Source organism: Alligator mississippiensis, chromosome 15, assembly GCF_030867095.1.
Source record: "Alligator mississippiensis isolate rAllMis1 chromosome 15, rAllMis1, whole genome shotgun sequence".
Lineage (NCBI taxonomy): Eukaryota > Metazoa > Chordata > Crocodylia > Alligatoridae > Alligator > Alligator mississippiensis.
Window position 1 is genome coordinate 15,847,810 of NC_081838.1, and position 20,368 is coordinate 15,868,177.

A 20,368-nucleotide genomic window follows, 5' to 3' on the forward strand; every position below is an offset into this window, starting at 1 on the left:
AGGGAAGTTTTACCCCCCCCACCCCCCCGGTCAGATTGACACAGACTGCGGGGGGGGGGGGGGGGGGGGTTGCCTTCCTCTGTAGTGGGGAGTGTGACCTCTGCCTGGGATCTCCTGAGCCTGCAGGGAGCATGACAGCCTTTCAGAGAAGCAGGACGTTGGCTGCTGTTCCTCTGCTTCAGCTGTGGCAGGGGAGGGCGTTAGGTCTGCGTTGTGTCGTCTTATGTAGAGTTGAGGTGATGGACAGAAGCAGCGCGCTGGTTGCTGTGGTCCCTCTGCTCTACCTGCGGCAGGTGAGGGTGATATGTCTTGTGTTGTGTCAGGGTTGACAGTAGTTTTACTAAGAGGTTAGATTATGGATTTGTATAGGATGGTTTGGATAGGGGTGATCCTGCCTCAGGCAGGGGCTGGACTAGATGGTCTCTGGGGGTCCCTTCCAGCATGACTTCTCTATGACTGTTCCCTGCAAGTGGCAGGGATACATCCATCCCCAGCAGTCTGGGGCTTCCAGGGTTAATTGCCTTTGCTTTTAATGGGGCACCTCATTGCTAGCCTCTCACCCTCAGACCCCATTACATCTTTGTCTCATAGATTAGAACCCGTACCCACATACCTCCCCACGTACGGGCCCAAGAGGGCTCTAAGGCAGGGCACTGATTGTGCCAGCTGGAAGTCTTTCCTTTGCTAACAGTCTTGTTAACATACATGGCGTCTTTGCAGCTCCAATATCATCTGATTAACACATTACAAAGACAACTTAAATAACACAATTTTACTTTTATTGATAGCCCCTAATGCAGAAATTGGTCTCTAGGTAATAGTGTAAACCCAGGGACCCTCGTGACATAGGAGCACGGATACGTGTGTTGCTTTTACAAAGGTAACAAGCAAACAGGTCAAGTGCATTGGCTTAGGGGCATTTTTAGTTAGATAACAGGGCTGAGATGGGGTGCTGGCAGTGCAGACCTAGATGATTTCTGTCCCACTGATGATACCTAGTGGCTCTTGGGGTGCTGAGCCCTTGACATTTTGATATTCAGCGCTCTGTGCAATGGGGATGCTAATATCTGTGCCCCCCCACCGGGCCAAACATGATGTGTTCAGTCTATCCCAGTGCTTCCATTCAAAACAGCCAGGCAGTCAGAGACACAAATGACCAGTTGGACAGGGGCAGCAATCAAGGGCAGGGGTCTGGGAAGGGTAACAGGTTAAGTGCAAGGACGTTAGCATCTGCTGATGAAAGAGCTGGGACCTAAGCCTGGCCCTGTGTCCTGACCACAGTGTCATTCAATGTGTTTATTAATGATTTGGATGGTGGCATAGAAAGCTTCAAGTCTGCAGACAGCATGAAACTGGGGAGGATGGTGAATGCGGGGGAGGATGTGAGTGCAATTCAGAAGGATCTCGACAGATAGGAAAGCTGAGCTAGAGCTAACTGGATGGGGTTCAATGTGGACAAATGAAGGGGCTGCATCTCTGGGGGAATAATTGAAAACACAGGTGCAAAATAGGAGATACCGGGCAGGATGTCAGCTCTAGGGAAAAGGACTTGAGAGTCTTGGTAGACCACAGGCTCAATATGAGTCTGCACTACAATGCAGCTGCACAAAATGCAAATGGGGTTTTGGGCTCCATCAATAGAAGCATTTGGTGCAATTCGCCGGAGGTGACCGTGCCTCTCTACCTGGCCTCATCTGCATTTGGCGTGCAGTTCAGTGCTCCACGTTTTAAAAAGGACATGGAAAAGTTTGAGAGGGTCCAGAGGTAGCAAGAAAGATGACCAAGATGATCAAGGCCTTGCAAGATAAATCATACAAGGAGAGGCACATTCAGCTGCTGGAAAGGCACTTAAGAAGGGACATGATATCAGTCTTCAAATACATGAAGGGTTGCCATAAAGAAGAGGGAAAGCAGCTTTTTCTCTCTTGCTGCAGAGAGGACATAAGCTAATGGCTTGAAGCTGCAGCAAGGTGGGTTTAGATTGGATATCTGGAAACTTCTTCACTGTTAGAGTGGAGCGGAGCAGCCAGATTTATCAGCAAATTAATAAAAATGATAAAAAGTCTCCATAAAAGTGAGCAGAGTCCTTCTGTACCTCTTGTCCATTGTACTGCCTGTCACACATGCCTTTTGTGGCTTGCATGGAGGACTATCATCTTTCCTCCACATGTCATTTTTCTCATTCCTTCAGTCTCTCTGCCCCAGTAATGTTCCCTCTTCTGGCGACAGCGGGAGAATACAAACCGTCCTACACCTTCTCTTTCCAGGCCTGCTCTCCGCTCGATGATGGTACCATAGGACACCCAATTAAAAGCTGCATAACCATTTGTTTTCATACAAAGGTCACAGGAAGGCAAAACAGGTCCTGTGAAGTTCTGGATGGATTTTCTGAGTGTCTTTATTGATTTGAGGCAGATAAAGCATATAGCTGGAAATGAATCTTGGCCGTGTTCATTGTTGCATGTATCCGTTTTCCCGGCTGGTATGTAGGCTGTCTTGTTCTGGTATGCTCTTGCATGTCCAGGCAGAGCTATTACAGCATTGGGAGGGTTTGTGTCTGCACGGAAAGAAACCCCAAGAGCAGAAATATTAATGTCAGCAAAGACGCATCATAAAGTGAAGGGTGGTGCTGGTCTCCCCACACAACCCCCCGCCAAAGGGGACCCACAACTTTGACATGCCTATGCTGCACTAGGTATCAAAGCTATCGTATGCCAGGCTTTGCAGGACACAACACCAGCCCAGGGGCCGCTGCCCAACAAAAGCAGAGGAGTGGGGAGAACATGTGGGGATGTGTCAGGGCAGCTGAGCTCTGGCAATCCCCAGCTGTTTCACTGGCCAGCACCGCTTTGAGCTCCCCTGAAATGTGAGAGTCATTGACCCTGTGACTTGAAGGCGTCAGAGAGGAGGAGAAGGTCTCTGGGTTTCCAGGGATAAAGGTTATAGCTGTGTTAGTCTAAAAGTACAAGCAGTCAGTGTGGCAGAAGTAATATCATTTCTTAGACCAACTAGACAGTTGCAAACAAAGTTTTGCTTTATTTGCAAGCTTTCAGGCACACGCGCCTTCCTCAGGCATAGGAGACTGTAAAGATTGTAACATTTCTCCTAGGTAAAATGAAAATTGATATTGTACAGGAGAGCTGGAGGGTGGTGGAAAGAAACATCATTCAACATCCTGCTTGCCATCAGACACCTCTGAGGTGAATACACTGCTCCAACTTGTACGCGAGCCTAGTTTGCATAAAATGAACTTTTCCAGCCAAGGAAAACTTCCACCACCCCCCAGTTCTCCTGTACAATATCAATTTTCATTTCTACCGGGGAGAAATGTTACAATCTTTGCATTCTTCTGTGCCTGAGGAAGGGCACGTGTGCCTGAAAACTTCAAATAAAGCAAATTTTCTTTGCTACTGTCTAGTTGGTCTAAGAAAAGATATTGCCTCTACCATGCTGAATCTGGGTTTCCAGTGCACCTAAAAATTAACTTCTGTCACTGCCAGGCAGACAGACTTGCGACTGGGGGTCTCCTGCACTGCAAAGTGCAGGTGTTTTGTAGTGTATCCTAGCTGGCACAGAGAAGACATGAGGGCAGGGGTCTGTATTTTAGTTCCTCCTATAGACTAAGCCCTGTGTTGCCACATCTTTATCGCTGTTGCTATCAGGGCTGGCATGTGCTATGTTCAGCCCTTCCATCGGTTGTGCAGACATAATCCAAGTGCTTTCTGCTGAGAGACAGGCAAGCCCTGGCTTTGCTGTCTAATAATTCATGGTCTAACAGTCCACTTCCGACATTGTGCATGTTGGTGGCTGATTTGCAGGCAGGAAAAAGAGCCCTGTGAGATAAAGAATTGCCCCATGCTCCAGCGGATCGGGGAAGTGGGAAAATGAGCAGATCCCACAAGCTATCTGCTGCTGCATGAGACACTGTCATGCATGTGAGCTGGCCCCTGGGTCTCAAGGGTTATCCCAGCCATGACTTGAAACCCAGCTCATTTCCACGGAATGTGGGGCCTGGATTTCCTGACATCGGGGCACTTCCACGTCCAGCCCCCGCCTCCCCCGCACTCTCCTCCCAGGGCCTTGCTGGCTTAAGCGTGCTGCGGGGTTGCTGTTCTTGGAGTGTACGAGGCCATAATGAGATGCAAACACCTCTCACCCCAGGGGGCATTTCGTCGGTGCAGTTGATGTGCTTCTCCTTCTGATGTGGGGATGTTGTGTTTTCCTTGCACATCTTTTCATCATCTGTCTGCATGGCAGCCTGCGGGGAAAGGAGCGGGGCAGTCAGGAGCCATGGCACTGAGCAGCCTGGAGCAGGGCGCGTGGCTCTCTCAAGTTCTCCGGTCCTCACCAAAGTTGCTGTTGCTAGGGCCAGGATATCACCCTAGTCCAGTAACTGTTGCATTGCTGCTTCCCAGGCCAGGAAAGGGAGTGGGTGCTTTCACATGCAAGGAGCTGGGGTCATCCCCTGCCACTTTGCACACCGTACTCTCCTGTGGAGCTGGTGGCCTCCTCTGCACTGGCTGCACACCTTGGGCCAAGAGGATTTGGCCACCCATGAAGGCAAGGGAAGTCTGGCCCTTGTTTAGTGATCTGGTAGGATGGAGGGAATATGCTAGCTCCTTGGCAGACCCTCCCAGTGTGTGTGTGTGTGTGTGTGTGTGTGTGTGTGTGTGTGTGTGTGTGTGTGTGCGCACGCACGCCTGTACATGCTGGGGTGCCGTTCCTGGGTGGTGCAGTTGCCCCTGTACCCCTGGTAGAGGGCTGTGCTGGGATCAGATGGGAAGAGGACAGAGTTGTGCTGTAGGCATGCTGTCCTGGGCCCTGGGGTGCCCAGATTTGCTCTGTGAGGCTGATGCTCTGCCCTTTGCGGTCTCCTTGCTGTTCTTTGCATGGTCCTGGCCTGCCGTGTTGAAGAACCAGTGGCTGCGGTCACAGCGCTGCCCAGGTAATCGTTATTCCCTCCCAAATCAGCATCCCTGTCCTCCCCCAATTCTGAGTTTACCCCCGCCAGTCTGGAGAAGGAAGCATATATAAGACAGATGTGCAGCCCAAGGGCTCAGGTCCTACCTGGCTGTGGGGTTGGACAGTGGCATAGATGGTCGTGGTATTCTCGTTGTTCACACCGCCATTCTCTCCTGACCTTTTCGGCTTCTTGGGAGCCTAAAGAAGAGCCAGAATCCCCCCACCCCAGCCAAAACACCCATTAACGATGGTCTTTGGGGAAGTTTGCAGCACAGGTGAGGATGGGATGGGACACGATACTAACAAAGGAGGCCGAGGCCCAGGGGAAGGCTGGCCAGGGTGCTGGGGTGGATGCTGGGTGCGAGACCCCATGCAGCCCAAGTAGAGGCCTGGTTCTGTTAACTTGGCCCCTTTGCAACGGGAAAGCAGGGTGGCAGCAAAACACATTATCTTCAAGAGTCCCAGGCTTTTCCACTGCTGGGGCCAAGGGCTACCTGCTGCTCTGCTCAGGAATTTTCCAAAAAGGAGCTCATGAACGCTTCCCCGAGGCAGCCACCATTAGAGAGAGCTCTGGTGTGGCTGTCATCTCCACCCAAGCTCATGGCTGGCATCAGCCCATCCTTGCCATTGCTCTGGCTGTGTCTCCCCAACCTGTTCACCTTGTCTTGAGTCCCCCGCAAAGACTCACCGATGGATTAAAGCCGACTTGAGCATAAAGTGTGTTGCTTTGAGACTCTTCCACTGCTAAGAGAAAGAAAGCAAAGCATGAGTGGAGCAGGCTCTGCTGCAGGTGGGCGCAGGGAAAGGAGCACTAGCTTTCTTGCGTGGGTTGGATTTGCTCTCCTTCTTGGGCCCAGCTCTGCCCACCAGCTCTCGCAGTCGGGCTGGGGGTGGAAGTGAGGAGAGGAAGTGTGCTTCATTGCAGGTAACTGTTTTGCTCCGATCCCTGCTGCACTGCGCATGGTTTCCTGCATGGCCACGTGACACAGCACACGTGAGCAGCAGTTTTCATGCTCATGCGTGACCTGGCTATGCCTTAACCCCAGCCTCTGCCTTCTTCATTTTTCTTTGCATTTTCAGTTTGACATCCGAGAGCTTTTATCTTTTCTCTCTCACTTTCAGCCTCTAAATGGTTATGCTGTGAAAACGGTTGTGGGGCTGGCCACATGGATGGGAACACGGTTTCTCTTAGGTGCAGTCTTTCTTCTGGGCTGCTCTGAAGTTCTGAGTAGCAGCCACATCCCCCCTCTGAAGTAGCTGAATGACAGTAGTGGGGGAAGAAATGCCTGGGGCGTAGCTAGCCTGGGTCAACTGGCTGTAGTTCACACTGAAATCCTTCATCTATTTAAGGATACAGGTTGTAGCCATGCTGGTCTGCAGGCAGAAGTAATCAAAACCCTTGGGGAGGTGATATCTTTTATTAGACCAATTAGATATTGCAAAAAAAGTGTTTTTATTTGCAAGCTTTCAGGCACACACACCCTTCCTCAGGCATAGAAGAGTGCAAAGATTGTAAAATTTCTCTCCCAGGTGGAAGGGCACATGTGCTCAAAAGCTTGCAAATAGTTGCAAAACAGTTTTTTTATTTGCAAGCTTTTGGGCACATGCACACTTCCAACTGGGAGAAATTTTACAGTCCTTGCACTTTTCTATGCCTGAGGAAGGGCGCATGTGCCCAAAAGCTTGCAAATATATATATATTTTTTTTTTTACAACTATCTAGTTAGTCTAATAAAAGAGATCACCTCCTCAGGAGTTCTGACTATTTTCACCTATTCAAATAACCCAAGTCAACTGTGCATGGAAGCAGATTTTTATTGGAGGAAATGTCAGTTTTGTCTGGTGCCTGTCTACAAGAGTTGGTTTCAAAAGGATGTGGAAGAGGAAGCGAGAAATACATTTTATTATCTACAAATATTGAGGCAGCCTGTTAATGCATAGTGGGTTAAATGCGGCAACAGTTTCTTCCTTGCTCTGCTCTTCTTCCATTTAGCTTCTCAGATGCTCGTGGAATCGGGGAGGAGTCAGACTAAGCGGACCTTCAGGAGCTCACATCTAGTTTTAACTCAGGATCAGCCCTGTCTAAACCGCCCTAGACAAAGGTTTGTCTCCTCTCATCTATTCTTAAAAATGCCACGAACAAGCACAATTACCCCGCGCAGTGCCAGGAACATCACCTTGCTCCAGGTATAACAGGGAACAAGGGCACTGCCAATGTCCTGCCCCTCTAGGACAAGGGATTGTGTCCAGAATGGCCAGAAACTGCAAAACTGCCCGCTTGGCCCCAGCAGGTGTCTGACCCAGAGGCTTCTCCAAAGTGGGAGCCGTATGTACGAAGCAGCTATGTTTGCTCTGATGCTCCACGTCTCCCCTTCCTGCCTTGCAAGAGCGAGGTGAAGGGGTCAGCTTTGCTCGTCTTCAGAAGCAGCCGCATGAAAACGCTTGTTCTTGCTGCAAGCCGCGTGGTTCTGATTCTTCTGTGGCTCCGCGAAACCCACCCTTAGTTTCCAGTAAGTCATTGCGCGTGGAACAGTCCTGCTGTGTAAATCTCTGTTGCATCTCTCCAGTCTTTCCCTTTAGTTGGGGAGAACCCAAAACCCCTCTCCCTAGTCCCTTTGCTGTCTGTAAACTCCTTGTGGCTTCCCAGTCCCGTCCTCTGATGGCTTTTTTTTTTTGTCTGCGAGAGCTGTCTCTTTTCAGTTAGTGCCTTTTATACCAGATAACAAAATAGAAAGCAAGAAGAGATGAAGAGCCTCGGTGAGAGGCTGCGGGAGGACGCTGTGCAACATGCTGTAGTCTCCTGGGCAGGCTGGTTGTCAGCTGAGCTGTGCGGCTTTGCAGAAACAGAACAGCACCTGCTTCATAACCAGCTCCACCTTGGTGTTAGCCCAGGGCCCTGCCTTCCTGGCCTGGCCACAGCTTTTGCATTCATCTCTCTAGTACTGAGCAGGGCTGGTAGCTCAGGCCCTACAGCTCACTCTTTAGGCCTCTGTGTGTCCAGCGAAGGCTGGGAGGTTGGAGCTGAGGGCTGTCAGGGGGAGGAGTCCCTAGCAGGGAAAGCAGGGAGTCTCCAGGTTTTGGGTGGGGCAAAGCAGAGGTAAGAGGAGTTGCAAGGGGGCACAGCCAGCGGGTGCCAACTGAGATAGGGGGAGCCGAAGGGGGCAGTGTCACCTCCACACAGGAACAAATGCACACTGGAACGATAAACCTCCAAGAACTGAGAGCATTTTTTATCTACAAGATGCTCCAAGCTTGTTATAGCCCATGGGACAAAACTAAGCTGCTGGCTCCAGCTGTGCCCAAGCAGGGAGTTACTGGGCACGGTTCCCTGGGTTTTGGTTCCATCTCTGAGGTGCACCTCTTTCCTCCGGCGCTTGTGCAGCACCTGACACTGCCACACCTTGACTGGAGCTGTAGGGGCTACTGCAGCAGCAACTGGTAAGACTAGAGGGCTGCAATGCTCTTGTCCAGCCTCAGACTCTGTTTCTTCCAAATTTGCACAGGGACAAGGGCTTGAACATTAGATTTTGGCAGTAAAACATGCTGTGTGTGGGTGGGGGGGATGTTGGGGAGAAGGGTCCATGGAGAGGGTTTTGGGTGGGGCAGGGGGAAGAGGCGATATAATCTTACCTTTTTCACTCTCCCCTTTGAAGTTCATATGTTTACCTGAGATGGAAAGAAAAGGCAGAGGTCAGTTAGAGCACAGAGACAGCCCAAAGCAAAGCCACCTTTCTGCTGGGTCAGATATTCGGGACCATCTCCAACTCCACCCTGCACTACCCCTTGCCTAGTCACCCCCCCCCCCCCAACCTTGAGCTAAAGGGGAAGATGTGGGTGGCAATAAGGGGAGTGGAAGAGGCCCAGCTGCAGCCCTTCTGCTGGAGGATAACTTGGACCGATGCTGAAAGGTGCTGGAGATCAGCAGCAGTCTCTTCTGGGATTGCAAAGCCCAGCCCAGGACTTACTAGCCTGGCTTTCGGTGTCTGGTGCCTTTTGTTTCTGGTCCTAAAGGAGACTGCAAACAGCTCCTTCATCCTCCTGCTTCACTCTAGGTCCAGCAGAACGAGCCTCCCCACATGGGAGCAAAAGGGCAGTGGGATTGGGGCTCTGACTGAAATGTCTTGTCTGCAGCTGGTGAGTGGAGAGGGGCCACGTAGGATGGTGCTGCCCTTTGCAAGCATAGCAGTAGCATTGCTTGGTCACAAGGCCTGCTGGAGCACTGTGCCACTTTGTGAGCTTGGCCTTTGCAGTGACAAGGCAGCCCAGTAAGGCCCCAGGGGCAAGGACCTGCCCTTTGTTAACAAGTCTGCACAGTCATGGGCACTTGTGCTAACCAGCTGCACCGCACCTGGGTAGTTCCTTACCTTTCTTCTTCCTCCTGTACAACACATAACCACAGATCCCTAGGACACCAATGGCAATTGCAATGCAGACAACAATGATAATGGTGGAAGAGGAATGTCCTTAAAAGAGAAAATCCATAGTTCAGTGACACAGAAGAAAATGGTCCTGATCTGCAGCAGAAAAGCACATTCCCTAGCCCCCAAGCAGGACAGCGGCAGGGCTGCAAGCTGGCTTTTGACACCCTGCCCCAGGAGCCATCAGTAACTTGCAGAATCCCTTCCCCTGCCTACAGAGACCCAAGCGGCCGGTGGCTGACTCGCGGGGCTGGAGAGGTCTACAAATGCCATGTGCACTTCCATCGTTACTGGACAGGGCATGGTTAGCTGAAGGGAAAGCTCGCCTTTATTGCACAAACTCTTTTTTTTAAGAAATGTTTCATGTTCCAAGCCAAATCAGCCAAATCAAGTCCAAATCTTTGGGTAGGTCCAGAACCATAAGTGGCCCTACAACCAGCAAACATCCTCCACCCCCACCAGGGGCTTCAGATATTTCCAATGTCTTTTGGCAGGCATCCTATGTGCAGGCCCAAACCTGGAGGCTTGGGATTCAAATGCCCCCAAGTTTTGCCTGCCCTCAGCCATATGGCTGAAGGAGCAAGCTAGGGAAGAGCCTCCCATTTCCATGAAGTGGGCATTAAGTCCCAGCACCTCAGTAGGTACTAAACTACGCCAGAAGAACAGTTATCCCCGGGAATGCTTAAGAAAAACTGCCTTCTTGGAACCAGATACATGGTGTTTCCCCTGCCAAGTAAGGGCCTTTATTGCACGAACAAGTTTAACGCCATATTTAGAACCTCTGACTGGGCCAATGCATGTTTGAGGATACTGGTGTCATACGGGTGTTAGCGGGCTTAGGGTGAGCGGTGATGGGGAAAGCACACAGCATTGGTGTTATTTCATTCTGAGCTTAGTAGACATGAGCAAGGAGTTAGTGCAGCAATGCAGGTCATCCCCTCCCAGGATCACGTCCCTATACTTTATGCTACTCCCAGGCCTTTCAGTGCTCTGACTCTGTAGTGGATCACACCAATAGCTGGAATAATTTTTCCCTTTATATAACAAGGTTTCTGTCTTAGCCATTATATTTTCTAATGGATCAAAGAGTTTTCTTCCTTTGTACTTGATTCCATCCCCAGCTGCTGGAAACCAGGACAGACAGCACCAAAGTCAGTGAAGCTATGTTATGCGTGCCAGAATTAGGCCCTTTTGTATTACCAACCCCAAATATCCAGGTACCATGTGGTGTGAGTAAGAAGGGGCTATTTTCTTTTCCCATCAGATTCTTAAGCTCTTTAATGGTCATGATTGTAAGCTTTTGTCCACAGCCCCAGGGGCTGGGAGCTGATTTCTGGTGGGATTCTTGCTTAACCCCAGGCTGTCAAGAGCTTGGGCTGTGGGTGGCACTCTACATAGTGTGCTGATATTATGAGAGTTGATAATACTTGGATCCAGCCCATTGAGAGAGCAAGAGGCAGTTGAAAACAGATGAGATGGTAGCTCACCATCAGTTTGCATGGAGTTCGTGGAATTTCCTGTCGTTCATATGGTAAAGGGAAACATGGGGAAAGAACAGGGATAATGGAGTGAGTGTTTCTGCAAGGGTGCTGTTCCCAAAACGAGCCCATGTAACTCCCCTACCCGCACTTCCACACCACAATGGAGAAACAGGCAGAGGAAGAGAACTGGTGGCAGCCAGTTTGTTCCCCCTGTTTCTGGGTAAAGGAGGGGAAGCCAGTGGCTGGCTCTTCTTCCTCCTGCGGCAGGGAGAGAGCACTGACAGGAACCATCTCCTCTTGCTGGAGCCTCCATCTCCAGCCTTGATGACTCTTTGCTTCATTTGCAAACAGTCTTCATTGCAGTTACCCCCATGTGATTGGCACCCAGGTCTCAGCCTGGGCCAGGGTATGAGCATGCCCACAGCAAAGCTTTCCCTATGCTACTGTGTCCGTCTCCATTTCCACCCACCTATCTGTGCCCCAGCAGAGGTATGTACCCTGGTTCTTTTGCTACCTGCTCTCACTGCGAGCTTTGGGTAGGGCACAGAGTGCTGTCTGCTTTCCAGTCTTGCATAAACAGCCCTGGGTCCAATCTGTAGCCCCAAAAGGATGAACCAAGCCAGCTTACAGCCCCTCCAAGCCCAAGACAGAGGTTTTTCTGCATAATGGTAGATGCTGTGGGCCAAAGCTTGGGTTAATTGATTTACATGCTCTGGGAGGAGGCAGAGGAGGGAGGAGAGCCATGCAATGCCTGGTTCTGGAAATGCTTGAAGTGTTAAGAGCCAAGCAAAGAGAAGAATGTCCCTCCAGCAGGAAATTTGTTTGCTTTCATCCCACAGCTGGATGAAAGGCCACAGTTCCCAAACCTCACAGGCACCCAAAGGAAGTTGCATTCTGTGATAGAGCGATGTTGATGTTTTTTGGATCCAAAGGGAATCTCCTGACCTGCCCTGAAGCATGAGTTATGGTGCCTTGGACACTGAATTGCATCTGTGCATGGGTGCTGAAATGCCCCCGGGGGTTGTAGTCCCAGTGCCTAAGGCCCTCTGTACTCGCAGTGAAGTCAGCTCCCTATTTGAAGGTCATTTGCTATGATGCACCCCAGCTGTGTTACTCCCATAATGCATCAGTTGGGTCCATCAGCAGTGCATTATGGGAGAAGTGATCCAGGTCATAGGGGAGAACAGGTCTTATGAAGCTTTCCAGCTGTGACCTCACAAGATATCATAGTGTCTGGTTGCACTTTGACATCAGGCTGATTTAACACCCCATTGGGGTTTCCCCCAGTAAAAAATTAATCATCACAGAAAACCCCTAGATCTTCTATCACAAACCTTCAATTTTGCAGAAACTGTACTTTTGGCCAGGTTGATTTTGATTGAAAACTCCAGGCCAGCAGTGCCAAACAGCTCGAGAAACATGACCTTTGCAACCCAGTCAGACCTAGGAAGGGCCAGACTCAAGCTACAGCTGCTTCTCCTCAGGTCTAGTGTTGGCCCCTGGGTCCAATCAAGTCCTGAGGCCTGAACATTTGAATCATGGGCTTACATTGAACCTCCTGCTTCCTCAAGGTGTAAAGAAGCCTGTCTGCTTGTTTAGTCCCTGTTAAAGAAGCTGCTACCAAGTTAGCTTCTTAGGATAATAGTGAGCTCTTAGGGGAAACATTTCCGTTGCCTTCTTAGTGATAACTGATTTTATTATGGGCCTGACTCTACTATTGCCTGAGAAGATCTGAGCATGGCAGCTTGGAGATTGGGCTTTTGACTTTGTGGATGCTTCTGTGGATGTCCTGCACTTTAAAAAAGAAGAAAAGAAGGCTGATATGCAAGAAGTTACCTGCACAAAGGGCCATGACATAGGCCGTCGTGGAGCTGCTGCTGGCGGGGTTCTGCACTGTGCACGTGACGTTTATCAGAAGATCTGGGTGAGAGATGATCACGATGGATCCTTGAGCAGTCATACTGAGGGGCTGTGGGGTGCTCCAGTGGTAGGTCATGTTGTTGCCTCTGCTGGGGATGGTACAGCTCAGGGTGATGTTACAGAGCCCATTTGCACAGCTCTGGGCATCACAGTAAATCATGGGCTGGGGCAGCCGCTCTGCAGGGGGAGGAAAGGAACCAACATGGAAGGATACAGGTGTGAAGGGAAGAAGACGGCACCTCGCCTTCCTGCAAGCATCTCCCTGAGACAGTACCGGAAGAGCAGAGCCCCCGAGACCACCAGGTGACAGAGCAGACAAGAAAAAGGCCTATCAGCCCCCCTCAGGTGATGCTAGAGGAGGCCCCTGGGGGTGGAAGACCCCCACAGGGATGTGTCTAGTATGAGATGCCCCTGGTGACTGATATTTCTATCCAGGGTCCTTGCTCACAAATATCCACACTCGTGAGCTCTTAGCGCGGAAGTGACAATGGCATTGCACGACATGTCTTTACTCCGGCTGCAGCTGTAAGGCTCAGAGCCCAGATCTGTCCACTGCCCCGCTCAGCTGATGTGTGGGGAAAGCAGAGACTGCTCCCCCGGACCGGGCACAGTAATACTAGTGCTCATCCTGCCCCTTCCAGGGTGGGGGATTCACATCCCTGCCAGGGCATCCATCCCCATTCCTGTGCCCTTCCAGTCCGTCATATTAATTAAGCTGTTATATTTCAACCATAGGGAAGAGAGAGACAAGGAGACTCCATGGGCAAAGACTGTTTAACTCCAACATTGTCAAGTTACCTTTGATAGAGATAAAAAAGCAAACAAACAAACCAGCACTCACCGTAGACCCGCAGTGTGAAGAGCCGGGTGAATTGGCTTTTATCCGTGTTGACTTTAGCTGTGTAGGACCCCTCGTCCTCCGGCCTCAGGTCGGTGATGTGCAGTGCGAGGCCAGCGTTGGGGACATGCAGGCGGCCCCTATAGTTCCTGTCTGACACAACGACACTCGGGGGGTCTCCTGGTAGCACCGTTGCTAGACCCTCTGTGCCAATCGTCCAGGCAACATTATCTAATGTCTCCCCTGCCGGGATCTCGAGAGGAAACGTGACCGTCTCCCCCGCGGTCCTGACCAGCTCTGTCGGGGCGGCGTCTGCACCGGCTCCGGACCATGCTGCACCTTGAAAATGAACAAAGTAGCATTTAGGATGACTGAGGTCAACCCCCATCACAAACGAAAGCATTTCCTCAGCCCAAACCCAGTGAAACCTGCCCCAGAGACCACTGGCAACATTTTATTCCTTCTGTTCACAACAGAGCATCCTCTCTGAACTCCTTCCATACGAAAAGAACTGCTTACTGTGCTACATGTGATGCGATGTAGGATTGGTTATTAACTTACATTATTGCAATGCCAAGCATTGTGGACCCTGGTCTGCTAGATCCCTGCCCCAGAGCTCTTGCAATCCAAGTATAAGATGAGGCAAGGAGACAAAGCAGCACAAGGCGGCAGCAAGACCTTGATCAGTGGTGTGGGCAGCTGTGACAGCATGTCAGCAGCCTGAGAGTTTCATTGGCATCAGGGTGAAGGCAGGCATCAAGGAGGGGATGTGAAAGGGTGCGTTTGTGGGTGTTTAGGGGAGCAGCTTCGAAGTGTCTGAGCAGCAGCTTGAATATTTGCCGAGTGATGCTAGAATCTGGCATTATGGGTTGCTTAAAGTTGGACCCAGCCCTTCGAACTGGAATGAGGGAGGATGGACAGGTGGGGAAGGCACCCTCCTAACACACTACTATCTCTTTCCCTCCATGCCCCTGTCTCCCCAAAAGCTTCCCTCTTCCTCAACACCTCTTAGAGCCTGGAGCACATTTTCTGCAGTCCTGGTCACTGAGGGCTTTGTAGGTGAGCAGGGACACACCTCACATTGCATCTGGAAACAGATGGCGAATATATAAAGGTCTAATAAAGTGCTCAGATAGGAACATAGGCAGACAAGGTTCTTTGGATAAATGTGATATTGGTCCAACTACATATTTGGAAAAATTGTTCTTTGCAAGCTTTTAGGTACAAACACCCTTCCTCAGGCAAAGGGAAAGTTTGTAGTTGTATTGTGCTCTTGTGGATGGGATAGAGACTATTGCCAGGTGGGAATGGGCATTTTTCAATTAGAGCAAGAAGCCTGGAGGCTCGAGCACTCCAGATGACCTGGCAGGGGATTGTGGATCCCTGGGGCATTATAAAAGTCTGGGCACTGCCAGGAACTGGGCAGGATTCCCCAGTCTGCCAAGTTTACTTCCATGCTGTGCACATGGGAACCACAGAAGCCACCCTAAATTGGGCAAATCCCTGCTGGTACCAAGCTGCAGATGGCTCTCATCCTTGCTGCACTAGCAGTGGGAGAGGTGGGACAAGCCAGGGCTGGGGGTGGGTCAGGGAGAGGTGAGAAGGCTTGTCAAGGGAGGGCAGAGGGTAGAGCAAGGCTCTGCCATGGCTGATTCCCCCACTGCCCTGGGCAGCTTTATCCTCCCCTCACTCAGAGTGCTTTGAAATCTGGGATCAGCCCCTAGCCAGTCCCTGCCCCTGCTCCAAATGAATCCCCATGAAGGTTTCCAGATGCGAGAGGCAAGCAGAGCTCCTGGTGAGGATAAATGACCCGTTGCCTCTGTTCTTAACACACACATAGTAACACAGCTGGCACTGCAAAGCTCTTAAATTGTCTTCAGAGCTGCACAGGAGATACCCAAGAGTCTAAAACTTTCTGTGGTCTCTGCACATTTTGATGAGAAACTGCAGATTATAACCTGTCATGGGAGTGGCTAACAAGGAAACCCACATAGTCTGCTTCTCAGCGAAGACAAATATGTTTGATCTCCTGTGCTTTTATCATATAGGTCATAAACCCTGCCATAACTGGAAATATTTCTTCTCTAGCTGCTCGTAGCTTCTCCAGTTCTGCAAGCTGTGAACAGATGGATTTTAACAGTAGCACTTGCTCCCGGCGTCTGGTCACAGGGGTGTTCTCATAATAAGATGCTTTATGAATAAAAGGTATCAGCATCCATCCAGCTGGTTGTGTCTGTGCATGCTGCACGCCATTAGTCAATCCTGATTCTGAATGGTTTGCTAAGGTCAGAGGCAGAGTTATTTAATGCCTTGCCCTCTCCCTTCTGCATCCATCTCACCTTCTCCGTTCCCTACCTCCACTTAGGAGTTTGATGGTTATTCATAGCAGGGGTGATCATTCAGATCAGATCTCAGATGAACCTTGACCTTGCATGTTGCAGAGAGGGATATGAAAATAAGAGGGTGGGAAATCAGAGCCTGGTTTTCCCCTGTTTCACATCAAGCCTGACCAGGGTAGCCTGAGCCACCTTCCTGTTTGCATCTGTTTTGGTAAGGGGATTGGAGCAACTTCTCTGCAGAGAAGCAGGAACAGGAACTAATCCTCAGCATTTCTGCAGAAACAGCTGAGGGACCTCCCAGGAAGAAACACCAGAGAAGTGGTCCTGGAGAGAAAACCCAGGGTGACAGAGACCACAGCTATGTCCTTGCTCTGCCTATTTCCTCTACAAAGCACGAGAGCATGGGCCAGAGAGTTGTAGAGGTATAAGAAGACCCTAGTAACATCCCTGCCTATAAATGCTGGAGCAATGGCTTTGTCTCCATCTCTTGAGTACAAACCCTCCTTTGCCTAGTCCGCTTGGAGCCTAAAGTCTTCAGGGTAGATGCTGTCTTTGTGAGATCTGAGCAGAGTACTAGTGCTCCTGGGATGCATATAAACGCTTTCAACCATTGCTCATCACAGGAGGCATCAATCCATGCTGATGTCATCAAGCCCTGATGTGATGTCATGGTGTGGTGATTCCCCATGTGATGGCAGGGCCTCTGGACTAGCATTTTGAGCAAATTAAGGGCAAACGGATGCTAATGATGATGTGACTGGAGTCAGAGGGAAGACATGGCAGCTTTGATCCTGCCCTGACCTCCACCTTGGATGAAGCACAAACCTTTGTCCTCAGACACGTTTGGGTGCCCAAATACCTGTGGGCGTTGGGGTTTGTGTGACGGCAATGTGCTGGCATGCCTTATTCACCAGCATGGCTCTGCTGACACCTGTCCCCCTCCCCCATGTGTTCTGCCTATTTCACACTTCATACCTATACATTTCACACTTCATACCTATAAATGACAACCCAAATCAGGGTGGAAAATTGAGCTCAGATGAGAAATAACTTGTGTGTGTAAAGCGCAGTGGTCACCACTAAGGGCTGTGAGTGGTCAGTGCTGGGTCTTCGAGAATGTCAGCGTCAGCCTGTTAGGAAAAAGAAAGGCAATGTGTATGCCCTGACTACGGTGGTTTTCCTTCCTCTTCGGCTACGATGACAGCTGTTCCTTTTCTATCGGACTTTCTGGAACAGCACAAAGCTTCCGTCGGGGGTTGCACCCACAGCCTCATCCATGAGCATGACTCAGGTGGAGCTATGCTCACCCTCCGGGTCTGCGTCCAGCTGGAACCACTGTTAAACCCCTCTCTGCTTTCAAACGGTATCATTGCTGAGCCTGTCCATGCCTTCAGGGATCTCCATCCCTTAAGGCAGCAGTTAAGGCCCATCAGTTCCCATAGAGCCCAGTAGCTGCCATGGAGCAGTGTGACATGAGGCCACAATTTGGATGGGATCATTAATACCATGCCTGGCCTTCAGGTATGGTTAGGAAGATGGAGCCAGAAGGAGGAGGGCACCGGCCCATGGACAGCCCAGGTCATAAGACAGATCTGGAAGGTCAGCAGGGCTGGGTGCCCCTTTGGGGACTGACTGGTTCAGCAAAGGGCTCAGAAAGGGGAGCAACTATACAATATGTAACTGTACAACTACATATACACCATATAGCTGTACAACTATATATACACTGTACAACTGTACAACTATATAATATCTGTGCCTGCTTCAGACCCAATCCCCCTTCCCCCTTCAGACCCAATCCCCCCACTGGACTGGCCGCACAGCCGGTGGCTCAGGCCTGCTGGTCAATCCGCGATAAGTGGTGTAGCGGAGCACAGGCTATGGCAGGGTTTCCGCAGAAAGCACAGGTTGCTATTTTAATACACAGTTCTTCCCCTGGGAGTTGCTTGTGAAAATGTTTTCAAATGTGGCAGTGCACAGACACATATACCAGCCTCCCTCTGCTCTGAAACCCGCCACATTTGAAGATCTTCAGCCAGCTGCAGTCCCTACAACGGCAAACTCATTGTTTCTGTGGCAGCCTCGCTGTCCAGTATAATTCAAAGGGGAAAGCCCTAAACCTTGTCCCGTCTTTCAGAAAGCTAAAAAAACTAAAATATCTCCCCCACCCCCTCTCATGTTCAAAACTCATCAGCCAGACTCTTTTGGAAACAATTATATATAGATAGATCTATTGATTATATCAATTTATATCTATCTAGATATATCTATCTAGATATTTTAAATCAATATAAAACCTGGCTTACATATGTATGTGCGTGCGTGCGTGTGTGTGTGTATATGTATACACACACACATAGATAGATAGATAGATAGATAGATAGATAGATAGATAGATAGATAGATAGATAATCCAGCTTTGCCACTGACTTCCCTGCCTGACCTAGTGACCTATGTGGCACAATTCCTGGTCGGTGATAAAGGGCCAACAATACCGCAGATTCCCAGATCACAGATTCCGTAATAGCCGAATATTCTAGGCACAAAGTGATCAGAGCAGCCCAGCATACAAGGGATATATTTCCAAATGTTTTGTTAGGAGGATGCTGCATCAATTACCTAATGACTTAACAGCAGTCTGTATAATGAACTTAGTCAATAATAGTAATCAAAAATCAATAATTCTCTGCCACAAAATATAGTTGATACTATAATACATTAATAATCTAGGGTTGGGCTAGGTCCTGGCACTGGCAGTAGCTTCGCACAATCCACACCCCGGCAAACTCCAGATTAAAAAGCAGGTTGGATTTTTGCCCAGTCCAGAACCCTACTCCTCTCGGAGAAGCCACCTGCTAACTTCCAGCCAAATTTATTCACAATCACTTTATGTCCCTTTCCAGCCCCAACTACATCATCCCAGTCAAGGATTTGTCTATCCGGGTCTTAAAAAACCTCCAAGGATGGGGATGCCACCACCTCTCTAGGTAGCCTGTTCCAGTGCTTCCCCACCCTCCTAGTGAGAGTTTTTCCTAATATTGAACCTCAATTTTCCTTGCTGTAATTTGAGCCCATTGCTCCTTGTTCTGCCATCTACCCCCACTGAAAACAGTCCTGCTCCATCCTCTTTGAAGCCACCCTGCAGGGAGTTGAAGGCTGCTATCAAATCTCCCCTCAGTCTCCTCTTTTCCGGACTAATTAAACCCAGTTCTCTCAGCCTCTCCTCACAAGTCATGTGCGTCAGCCCCACTAACCATTTTCCTTGCCCTCCGTTGGAGTCTCTCCAATGTGTCCATATCCTTTCAGCAGTGGAGGCCCAAAACTGGATACAGGACTCTAGATGTTGCCTTCCCAGTGCTAATAGAGGGGAATAATCACTGCCCTCAATCTGCTGGCAACACTCCTACCAATGCAGCCCAGGACACTGTTAGTCTTCTTTGCAACAAGAGCACACTGCAGGCTCCTATTCAACTCCTTGTCCACTGTCAACCCCAGGTCCCTTTCTGCAGAGCTGTTACCCAGCCAGTTGGCCCCCAGCCTGTCCCAGTGCATGGGATTGTTTTGTCCTAAGCAGAATTTCATGCAATAGGCTTAGCGGGGCCAATTGACCTTGTAGTCCAAACCCTCTCCGTAGAGAGGGGAAGTACTCTCTGGAAGGCAAGTTTATCGTCCAATACAGGCAACACCAAGCTGTCTGCCCAAGGTTGTCCAGCCCAGATCAGTGCCAATAACCCTTTAAAATACACTGGAAAGAAAAAACCTCTCCCCTTCCCTTGAGCTCTGTGCTTACCTGCTATGCATAATAGAAAGCAGAAACGTCGGAACAACTCCATTGCTGCGTGCTCTGTGCTGTGTGCTTGTACTTCTCACTTCCTTCCACCACCGTGTCATGCATAGTCATAGCGCTATGACATTTTAAGTTCCCCTCTCACCCTCTCAGAAAACCCACCACTGGAGTATAAATGGAAAATGTCAAGCTGTAATGGGGGAGACCTGGTCAGTCCAATGGGGAGCTTGGGTGTGCAAATGCTATTAACAGGGTGTGAATTAAGGGGGAGCTCAAGGGGGCTGATCCCCCTGTAAGATTTGAAAATCATAATCTGGGGGGGTCTCTGATCAGATTGCTCCTTTACTTAGGTGGACTTATAAAATACTGCTTAGTGAGCTTTCCCCAGGAGTGCGTCTACACTGTGCCAATTCAGTTTAGGGCTACTCCTGCCAGCTCTGCCCCTCTATAGCAACCAGAGGAGACTCCAGGCTCCCCCAGGCGCCAGTCCCAGGCTGGCAGGGGGCACTAGTGTCAAGCTTGGGCTCTGGGGAAACTGCCTCCCAGCCCTGTGCCCTGGGGCTGGGAAACTGTCCCCTCCCCACTGCAGCTGTTTCTCAGCCCTGAGCACAATTGGCAGAGCA

The 20,368-nt window shown here is 50.1% G+C and overlaps 1 protein-coding gene across 3 annotated transcripts; it reads right to left on the bottom strand.

Moving 5' to 3' along the window:
• Positions 1-757: 757 nt before the first annotated feature.
• On the bottom strand, positions 758-19,850 carry LOC106737458 (SLAM family member 9). Of its 3 annotated transcripts, XM_019478291.2 has the most exons (10): positions 19,749-19,849; positions 13,623-13,958; positions 12,698-12,958; positions 10,868-10,897; positions 9,327-9,425; positions 8,593-8,628; positions 5,651-5,706; positions 5,068-5,160; positions 4,157-4,258; positions 758-2,557 (listed from the first exon to the last, which is right to left on the bottom strand). In XM_019478291.2, the coding sequence occupies exons 1-10, from the start codon at positions 19,789-19,791 to the stop codon at positions 2,534-2,536; spliced, it is 1,080 nt and encodes a 359-aa protein (XP_019333836.2). In that variant the 5' UTR covers positions 19,792-19,849; the 3' UTR covers positions 758-2,533. The 3 variants fall into 3 exon arrangements, with proteins under 3 accessions (XP_019333836.2, XP_019333837.2, XP_014457221.2); XM_019478292.2 differs by lacking the exon at positions 4,157-4,258 and having other exon boundaries at positions 19,749-19,850; XM_014601735.3 differs by lacking the exon at positions 10,868-10,897.
• Positions 19,851-20,368: the final 518 nt, after the last annotated feature.